Source organism: Tenrec ecaudatus, chromosome 14 (assembly GCF_050624435.1).
Source record: "Tenrec ecaudatus isolate mTenEca1 chromosome 14, mTenEca1.hap1, whole genome shotgun sequence".
NCBI classification, from domain to species: Eukaryota; Metazoa; Chordata; class Mammalia; order Afrosoricida; family Tenrecidae; genus Tenrec; species Tenrec ecaudatus.
Window position 1 is genome coordinate 85,973,940 of NC_134543.1, and position 10,310 is coordinate 85,984,249.

At 48.4% G+C, this 10,310-nt stretch overlaps 1 protein-coding gene across 1 annotated transcript; it reads left to right on the forward strand.

Moving 5' to 3' along the window:
• Positions 1–9,168: 9,168 nt before the first annotated feature.
• RNASE12 (ribonuclease A family member 12 (inactive)) lies at positions 9,169–9,597 on the forward strand. The gene has a single exon (XM_075532359.1). The coding sequence runs from the start codon at positions 9,169–9,171 to the stop codon at positions 9,595–9,597; it is 429 nt and encodes a 142-aa protein (XP_075388474.1).
• The last annotated feature ends 713 nt before the right edge of the window (positions 9,598–10,310 follow it).

Below are 10,310 nucleotides of genomic sequence, written 5' to 3' on the forward strand. Positions count from 1 at the left end.
TAGTGCCTAAATGCTTCCTCAATGGTGAGAGTGGTGATACGAGGAGGGTGGAGGGAGGGTGGGGTGGAAAGGGGAAACAGATCACAAAGATCTACATGGATGGACAACAGAAAAGTAGGTGAAGGGAGACATCGGACAGTGTAAGATATGACAAAATAATAATTTATCAATTATCAAGGGTTCATGAAGGAGTGGGGAGCGGAGAAGGAGGTGGAAAAATGAGGAGCTGATGCCAGGGGCATAAGCAGAGATCAAATGTTTTGAGAATGATGAGGGCAATGAATGTACAGATGTGCTTTACACAATTGATGTATGTATGGCTTATGATAGGAGTTGTATGAGCCCCTAATAAAGTGATTTTAAAAACCCAACAAAACACGAACCTTTGAAATATGGCTTATAAGAAATACACCTTAGATATAAAGATAAACAGACAATAAATAACTTTGAGCTGTTTTTAAGAACCAAATTGAGGAGTTTAGAGGAGCAACTATAGATTATAGGTCTTAGGTAGTAAGTAGATGAATCAACAATTTTCTTAAATTGATCATTCTGATCTTATATCCATTTGGAGATATAGGGTCCCACCAATGTAATTCTCACACAAGATTGGATTTTGCAAAGAACCCTATAGTACTATATTTAAAGATAAAAATATTTTTTTAATGTAGCATTATTTCATTCACTCAGTATTTATTGAGTCAATATTTAGGTAACATCTGTCATATTGCAGGCACTCTGCATGCAGCAGATTATTGCTCTCTTGTGGAACCATACAAGATCTTTAAAAACAGAAAAAGTAGAATTAATTTATTACACGAATGACCAAGACTGGAAAAATGTAGCCTTTGCATTGTATGCATGTGAAAACAGGCTGTTAGCTTCCTTTGGGATTTCTTGTTTCATAAAAGAAAATCTTGCCTCGAATAAAGGACTCGTGTCTGGAGCAGTGGAGCCAATTCTCTACCTCCATGCTGGGGAGACCAACTGCATGCAATGCAGGCTGTTCTGATGGAGTCCCTCTTGCCTTCCAAATGCATAGAGGTCACATATTTTATATCATAATGCATATTTTGGAGGCGTCATATACTTTCCCATCACTCAGTTCCCAAGATATTCGCAAGATAGAAATGTCCATAATAAGCATCAGATAAAAACCATGACCATTGATGGCACAGGAGCCATCTGAATGAGCCTCCTGGCAGAGTTGTCCAGACAGCCAAATCATTGCGCATCATATAGCTTGTCTTTGACTCCACCGAGGATGGAGGGAGGACTGAGGTCAATACAGTGAGAGGTAAGCTCACTACAAATAGGGAGCAAGTCTAGGTTACAGAAGGGCATGGGACTTAAGGGGGTAGAGCGGGGAGTGATGAGTGATATTAGAAATATTCCATGAAGTAAGTAGCTCTGTCGGAAACCTTGAATTGTAAGGAAGACTGGTGACTTCAGGTAAATGAAAAGAGGATGTGGCAGGAAGATCAAGAGGAAGAAAGAGCGGCTTGAAGTGAGGCTACAGATGCAAGGCCTGGTCTGTGGAGGGAGGTCAGGTGCTGACAGACATCCTCCCTGAGGGCAGTTTAGTCACCAGAGTACAGAGCAGGCCTCACTCCCTGCTGTGGGGGACCATAAACTATTTCTCCCTGAGGCCTGTGACCAAGTGTTCACACCCTACCAATAATGGTCTCTATCAGTTGAGCCAGGTAACAGGCAAATCTGGCTCTGTGACATCCAAAGTTAAGTTGCCATCCTAAATCTAGGATCCACCCATCTTGTCACATGTATACCCCCAATCCCTCCTTTCCCTATTGCGTGTATGTCCCTAGACCACCCCCCTCTCATTACTGCATTACCTATAGCACAACCCCTTCCTGTGACGTGGGTCCTCACCTGTAATTAGGGGGCTTGCATGTCCCCTGGGCTAGCATTAAGCTCGCTCTCCCCCCCCACGTGGACCACCAAGCAGGGCTGAGGTGAGCATGCTACCATGAATCGTGTCTGCCTCCATTTATTTCTATATTTCTCTTCTATCTCTCATGCTCTCTATAACGTTACTATAATCCTTATTTATTATCACTGTACAATTGCGCCTGCCGGACCCGTAATGATGTGTTAGGGGCTGGCTTCCCCTGACACTGGTAGGCAGAGGAAAGGGCTTCCTTCGCCATCTACACACCAATGGAGAGCGGTTGACATGTTTTACATGGGGATGGAGGTGAATAACACAAGCAGCAAGTTGCTTTGTGTTTTTAAAGCACGGCTCTGCTGCAGCACAGGGTGGGTAGGGAGCCACTGGAAACCGACTTTGAGCTCCCATAAACAAGAACATAGTCCCGTCTGGGGAAAGTGAGCGCTCACTGGGCTTTTTCACTTGCCCATTGCATGGGCAATCCAAGTACTAACCGGAGTGCTACTGTTAGGTTTCTGGGTTAGAAATACCTCGGTCCTTGGCTTGCCAAGAGAAAGAATTCACGCCGAAGCCTGGTTTGTGATCCAAGTGGGTTTTTATAAAGGATAGAAGCCGTTTCAGGCATTTTTCAGAAACGGAACACAATCCAGAGAGAGACCGCAGTCCAGCCTCGCTGAACTTTGTAGGAGCCACTGGAAGAGAGAGAGAGACAGGTGGTCTAAAAGTTTCTGGCTTTTTAGGTCTCCCCCACCAGGCATGGTCGATGATACTGTTGACCCCATTGGCTTAATTAAGCCCACCTGGCTTTAATTGGGGCCCACCCAGGTGTACTGGCTTCCTGTCTCAAAGACCTGAATTCATGCATGCCCTCTAGCCTGTGTCGGTTGGCTTCCAGCTTCCTTTAAGGGGGGAGGGAGGCTTTGGCATGTATGGTTTCTGCCTCTAGCTCCCTAACAGTGCCACAAACATTGGATCCTTGTCCTGGAGCAATTGAGCCCCATTAAGAACCACTCGTAGAGGAACACAGAGGGAAAGAAGAAGAGATTTTATTAGCAGTCTGGTCAATTGAGTCCCCTTCCAGCAACTAGGCTGCCTGATGGGTGCTCAAATTATGCCAACTTCCCACATGATAGTTACACTGTTTTTTCTACCAATACTAATGTTAGCTAGACGGGGGCGGGCAGAGGAAGGAGAGGTGTCGGTGGCAGGAATCTGAAAGAAATGGTGTCCCAAAGGAGAGGCAGAGACCTGTTTCCCCACATAAGTCTTCAGCACAAAGAGACGAAGAGCAGATAAGACACAGACCCTCATCGGTGGAAGAGACATAAGCTATGAAAGGGCTGGGGGGAGAAAGATAAGAGATGCACCTCTGACAGGGCTGAAACATCCCAAGCTCTGCCTGAATCCTTGGAATGGCCAAAGCAGGAGAGAACACTTAAGTGACAAGATGGACCTGTTAGGTAGCCAGCACGGGGACTGGGACGTCCATTGTGCATGCTCAGAGGTTCAAGCTTCCAACCACAAAGGGGTGGTACAACTAGGTGAGTGTTACACCTGGACTGGCCCATTTGGCCCAGGTGAATTCAATTCAGCCAGTGGAGTCGACCAGGATCATCAGCCATGCCTCCCAGCAGAGGAATTGAAAAGGCAGGATCCCAGAGCCCACTGCGCAACTTTCTCTCTCAAGCAGCTTCTAGGCAGGCTGTGCGGGCATGAGGGCCTCTGAGGGTGCCTGTGTAAACCTGAAACGTCTTATAACTTTCAAACAAACTTCTTAGACCAAAAACAAACAAACAAACCCCAACTTATTATGCCTTTCAAAAACTCACTTGGATCACAATCCAGGCTTTGGAGTGAATTCTTTCTAGACTAGAGCGAAGCCAAGGACCGAGGGCTATCTCTCCCATGAGAGATCTAACAGATCCTACGTGAACAGGACCTGCAGTCTTGCTCACAATTCACCGGTGCTATTTTCAAAAGAGGCCCATGAGGCCCAGGGAACCAGGCATCAGGTCACAGGCCTCATCTCAAATCCCTGCTCTTTCTGCTCTAGTTGGGAACTTCTGAACAGGGAGTTTTCAGAGCATCTGGATTCCTTGGGCTCAGTGTTTTTTTGAGGTTTAAGATCATAATTCATCTTCCTTCATTCATAGTATCTGATTTGCTGGAAAACTGCAACTGACTCAGGGAGGAGAGCAGAGCCCTGGAGGAGTGGGCAAGGTCTCAGTGTCCTTGAAGTTGACTGCTGCTGGGGGAAACTGGACGAATGGTGCTTTCTCCTCTGTGTGTAGATTCAAGAGATACTATTCAGGACTCAGCCTTGGGACACAGATGAGAAACCTTTGATCACAGGAGCAAGGCATTCTCAGAAATTGAAAACTGAAGGAAAGGGGGCCCACCAAGTGGCTGTCAGAAACGTCAGTCTCCCCTCAACCTACCTTTTCTGAGCTGATGGGCAAGGCCTGAATTTCCGTAGCTGCAACACAACAAATGGCTTGGTTTTCCCCTAAAGCTGTGGTTCTCAACCTTCCTAATGCCACGACCCTTTAATACAGTTCCTTATGGTGTGGTGATCTCCCAACTATAAAATTATTTTCGTTGCAACTTCATGACTGTCATTTTGCTACTGTTATGAATTGCAATGTAAATATCTGATATGCAGGATGTATTTTCATTGTTACAACTTGAACATGATGAAACATAATGAAAGTATAGTGATTAATCACAAAACAATATGTAATTTTACATATTGTGAAATATTTATGTGTTTTCCGATGGTCTCAGGCGACCCCTGTGAATCGGTTGTTCGGATCCCCCCAAAGGGGTCCCGACCCACAGGTTGCCAACTACTGCCCTGAAGGAAAACAGGACCTTCCATGGTCCTAGCCCGAGGATGTAACCGCAGGGGGTTGGGGGCTGAGATTGATGCCCTCTGATTCAGAACATGTCCTGCTCAAGATCAGGAACAGCTTGCTCTTGGCCAAGGGCAGGCCCCAGTCTGTCTACCTCACCTGGGCAAAGTGGTCAGGTGAGGGCGTTGGAAAAGAGCGTAGGGGCTTGTAAGGGCATTGCCTCCAGCAGTTAGCAGCTTCTCTGGAAACAGTTCTGTAATTTTCAAGCTATACTAGAGCTTAACTTTTGAGCACTAGATTTGCAGAAGGCTATGAATAAGAGTGAACGCCTCAAATCCATTTGCAGCTCAATCCCCATGTGAATTAAGCATATATAAACCTTCTGACTCCTAACCAGGCATATGAACAGTCTTACCTTCAGGCCTTGTGTGTTAAAAAGTGGGTTACTACCAGTCCCCATAACCAACCCAGGCAGGAGCAGACTCCCTTAGGGGCTTGCCTGGGTGTGTCCTTGATGGAGATTGGGGTACTGGGGTTGCAGTACCCCATTCATGCTCTCACGGCCTTGTTTGGAGTGTCTTGGACCTATTTTGTAAACAATTCTGTCAAGCATTGTGTATGCTTTCCAATCATATTCGCATTTTCACTTCTGTAGTCTAGCCTGCAACTGACACATGGATCTGCCAGCAGTCACGCTTCTCTGAAGGTTTGCTAGGTGGCTAGCTTAGGGACAGGGGGTTGTCCCCCCATGCCTGCAAATGCTCCCCTAGAGGAAGTTGGAAAGAAATCAAGCAACCATTGAACACCCATGAAGACCCCAAACTGACCATGCTCATACTCAAGCCCCCAGCTAGGTGGGAAGTACACCTGGGCACCCAAACTAGGCCCAGGCTTATGACATCACCCAGGTGGGCTTAACCTAGCCAGTAGGGTCAAGCAATACCATCACCCAAGCCTCCCCAGGCAGAGGCTTGAAAGATCCTGGCTGTGGAAAGGCCTGCTCTCTTACCCTGCTCCTGGTCAGAGGCAGCAGAGGCAGGTGGAGGGGGAGGGACCCCTTCGCCTAGTGGATGCACATACAGCCGCTCTGGGCCTACTCGGGGGCTGGGTGGGGACACAGCTTCTTGGCCCACATGCTCTCAGCCTCTAGGGTTCTTGGGCTTCTGGCCTTCCGGGATTCCCACCCCACAGCCCAGGTCCACACACGTGGGTGCTCTTTTCCACGAGGTTGTTGGTGCCCCGTTGAGAACCCCTTTGAGATGTAAAACCTGAACTTGTCCTTCATAAAACCCCCCTTGGATCACACAGCGTGCTTCCGCGTGTATTCCTCCGCTCTGTCGCCGCAGCCTCTCCTCCTCCCCCACCTCTTCTGGCCACCGCAGATGCCCCAGCGGAATCCCATGTCCTGGGCGCAGCTGTTACTTATTGATTTCCGTTTTCTGGCCGCTGCTGCCGCCTGACACCAGGACCCGGGCAGCCCCGCAGGAATTTTATCCCTTCACCATGTCCACTATCCGAGGCCTCCAATCTTTCAGCCCCTTTGCTGATGCAACGAAGGGTGAGGACTTGCCCCGACAGGAACTAAAGGTGACATTCATATAAGAATCCAGCAGGGAAACAGCTGGAAGACACTGACCACTGTTCAGGGCATCGCAGGCGATTATGACACAGATACTTGTGAAAGCTTTCAAAGAGAAATTTCCCCTCTAATGGTGCCGTGATTGAACCATGATCGGGACACATACTTGATGATAGACAGAATTGCTTACAAGACTGGTCTTGGGCCCTCTGACCAGGGCAATCAGAAGTACAGCCAGACTGGTCTTTTGGAAGCTAGCATGTAGAGACTTAGTCTCACATACTTTGGACATCTTTGCCAGGGGAAGCCAGCCCCTGACACATCATCATGGGTCCGGTAGGCGCAATTGTACAGCGATAATAAGTAAAGATTATAGTAAGTTATAGAGAGCATGAGAGATAGAAGAGATTGAAATAATGGAGTCAGACACATTTCATGGTAGCATGCTCACCTCAGCCCCGCTTGGTGGTCCACTTGGAGAGAGATAGATATTTAATGCTAACCAAGGCTTTTATATTCTCTGGGGACATGCAAGCTCCCTAATTACAGGTAAAGACATATGTCATAGGAAGGGGTTGTGCTATAGGTAATACAGTAGTGGGAGGGGGTGATCTAGGGGTATCCAGACAATAGGAAGAGGAGGGATTGGGGGTATACGTGTGGCCAGATGGACGGATCCTAGATACAGGATAACAGCCTAATTTTGGCTGTCACAGAGCTGGTTTGGCCTGTTCCCTGGCTCAACTGATAGAGACCATTATCGGTGGGTGTGAACTCCACCTACAGGAACCAAATTTATGACTTCGGGCCTGTCCATTGTGCTTGAACAGCAGGGAGTGGGGCCTACCGTGTCATCTGGCGACTAACTGCCTTCAGGGAGGATGTCTGTCAGCATCTGACCTCCCCCCACACATCTTATTAGGAGAGATCAATTCTCAGAAGAGGCCACCATGCTTGGTGGAAGGTCATCTAAAAAGAGGAAGACCTTCAACTGAAAGACTGGCACAATGGCGGCCACGATGGCCTCAAACTGAACGATCACCGTGAGGATGACACAAGCCCACGAAGCACTTCCTTCTGTTGGGCATGGGGTCGGGCGATGAGTCGGAACTGACTGGTCAGCACCGAACCGCATGCCCGCTTCCTCAGATGGCTTCATTCTTACCTATTAGAAAGACATAACTATGTAGAGAAGACTTGGTAGCTCACTTTTCGAAAGAAAAGTTGTTTTAGGGCAAGAAGTTACCTGAACCTGTATCAACTAATCAGAAGCTGGCTTCATGTTAGGTCCCCATGTAAGTTTCATAAGTATACCATAGACCAGGGATTCCTAAACTTGACTACATATTAGAACCGCAAGGAGGGGACTTTTAATAATCTCCAAACCCAGGGCACGCCCAATTCCAAATGAAGCCAAATTCCTCATGGTAGAAACAAGTTGAATGTCTGAAGGCAGACACCAGTAGTTTAAAAAGATCCCCAGGTGATTCCAGTGTTCGACTGATTGGGAGGCAGAATTTGGCAATCCACCCCTCCAGGAGTACAAGGCTTTCTTCAGATGAATGTCAATTCTAGACAACCATTTCTGCACTGGCCCGGGCATCACATGGTGCTGACACTTGCTGCAGCTGTGGGGAAAGTGCCGAGAGGGTGGGAGTCTGGCTGCCCTTGCCACGTTCCACCCCCACCTTCATCTTTCTGCATGCCTTTCTTCATCAGTGAGACAGAGCCAGCCTCTCCTTCACAGGTATGTAGTAAAACCTGATGGGAAATGCAGGGGATAGATGACAGTATGCCTGGCACAAAGCAGAACTTCGAATAGATGCAGTCTTTAAAAGTCCACGAGTGTTTAATGAAGATTCACTCAGGACCTGCCTTACCCCACTCTCCCGCTGAAGGCAATGTCCAGTCTTCCCCAAGGGCACTAAAGCACACATTTCTGCAGGTCCCTCCTTTTTCGTTCGTTCCACCTTGGCCCTCCTCACACTCAGCTGGCTCTGCCCCAGTGAATGCCAGGGAGCAGAGAGGCACACAGGACTTTCTCAGATCCCTGATCGCAAGAGCATGCTGCCTATGAGAACGCCAGCAAAAAGGGCAGGTAAGTGCAGACAGCAGACAGCAGCAGCCAGTTTGCACAAGGAGAGACTGGGACCGAAGGAGGAAGGACAGATTAATCAAAGGGACTGGGAGCACAAGGAGTGGAAAGGACGCAGCCAGGGAAAGACAGCGAGCGGGTCCAGAGCTTCAGCTCTTGCTGAGCCCTTTGAAGGACCAGGAGAAGCAGACATGGTGCTTAGAGCCAGCCGAGCAGCATGGGGAGGCAAAACAAACACTGAGGGGGATGGTGAGCAAACCGTTAAATACCCAACTGAGAGCTCAGAGAACCAGGCCTGGCTTCCTGGAAAAGCTCTCCCTCCAGTTGGGTCTTGCAGCGTCAGCATGATTTTAATTAGCAAGGAAAATAAATTTCAAAGATAGGGCAGCACCATCAGAGATTGGGGCCGTAGGAGTTCAGGGACTCAGACTCCAACTCCCTGCCATGGAGTCTATGCCCACTCAGAGTGACCCGAGGGGACAGGGCAGAACTGGCCCTGTGGTTCCGAGCCTGTGACCCTTTGCAGCTCCATCTTCCCCGCCCCTGCCACCTCCCCAGGAGCAGAACCCGACAGGCAACCCACTAAGCTGCCAGGGCACTTTCTGGGTCAGAATTGACTGGATGGCAGGGAGGATTTTTGGGTGAAGGACTACTGCCTGTCATTTCTGTGTCCCCTTACTTTATAGGAATTAAGGCCCAAGATGCAAAAGGACTCATCCCTCTGTTCATATTCATGGTGATCATTTTCCTACTGCTTGTGTTCTGGGAAAATGAGATGAAGGAAGACCTCGGGGCACCCACCTTAGAGCAGATGCATGTGGACTACCCCCAGAGTGCTGTCGCCCTGCGGTACTGCAACTTCATGATCTTACACCGAGTCGTCAAGGAGCCGGACAACACCTGCAAACGGGAGCACGTCTTCATCCATGAGAGGCCTCTGAAAATCAACGCGGTGTGCACTTCGCCCCAGAAGATGGCTTGCCCCAACCAGACTATCCTTTCCTGCTTCCAGAGCAGCATAAGATTCAAAATGACGGTCTGCAGGCTCATCGAAGGCACCAGGTATCCTGCCTGCAGGTACCACCTTTCCTCCAAGGAGGGGTTCATTCTTGTCACTTGCGATGACATCGGGGCAGTTAATTTCCAGGGATTTATCGAATGACATGGGATCCGCGCCTCTGCTCCTCTCTCGCGGGGACTGGCGCTGGTTCCTCTGGCAGCAGACCTGCACTGTGGTCGCGGGACACGGCAGCGAAATGCACACTCACCAGCATCCTCTTGTTCTTCCAGTAGTGCTGAGCTGGAACGTTTTCATTCTGGTTCAATAAAACAGAAATTAAAATGTACTGAATTATGTTTTAATGCCTCGTCTGTTCCCCATGGGTCTTTTGGTGAGAGTCAAGAGTGAGTCGTGGTGCTGGGGTCACCGAAATGAGGCCCTCGAGTTGGGTACAACGTTCAAGGGGCACCCAAACACTGGTAAACCAGAGACACTGTGTTTTGTGACTCAACATTTACAAAACCACAAAAACAAAAGTAAGGGAAAACTTCCCAACGAACAAAATAATCCAACTTTTAATTTGAGATCTGATCTGACAGGGTTGGAATTAGGGTGAGGCGAGGGAAGTGAACTAGGGCTAGGGCAAGGTCAGACCCTATTATTTAAGGTTTTGATATTCTGTTAGGGCTTTCTTTTTGCATTAACTCTAAACATTGCATTAGAATATTATTCACCTTGATTCTCGAGTCCTCTGGGGTTCCCTACAGGTTGTCCCTAAAGTGAGGTTCTTATGCACCTTACCCTAATCCCAGCTCTGACGGTGGGGTAGAAATGACCGAGGTCACTGCTTGGTGTCTTTCTGTAGATGTATCTGT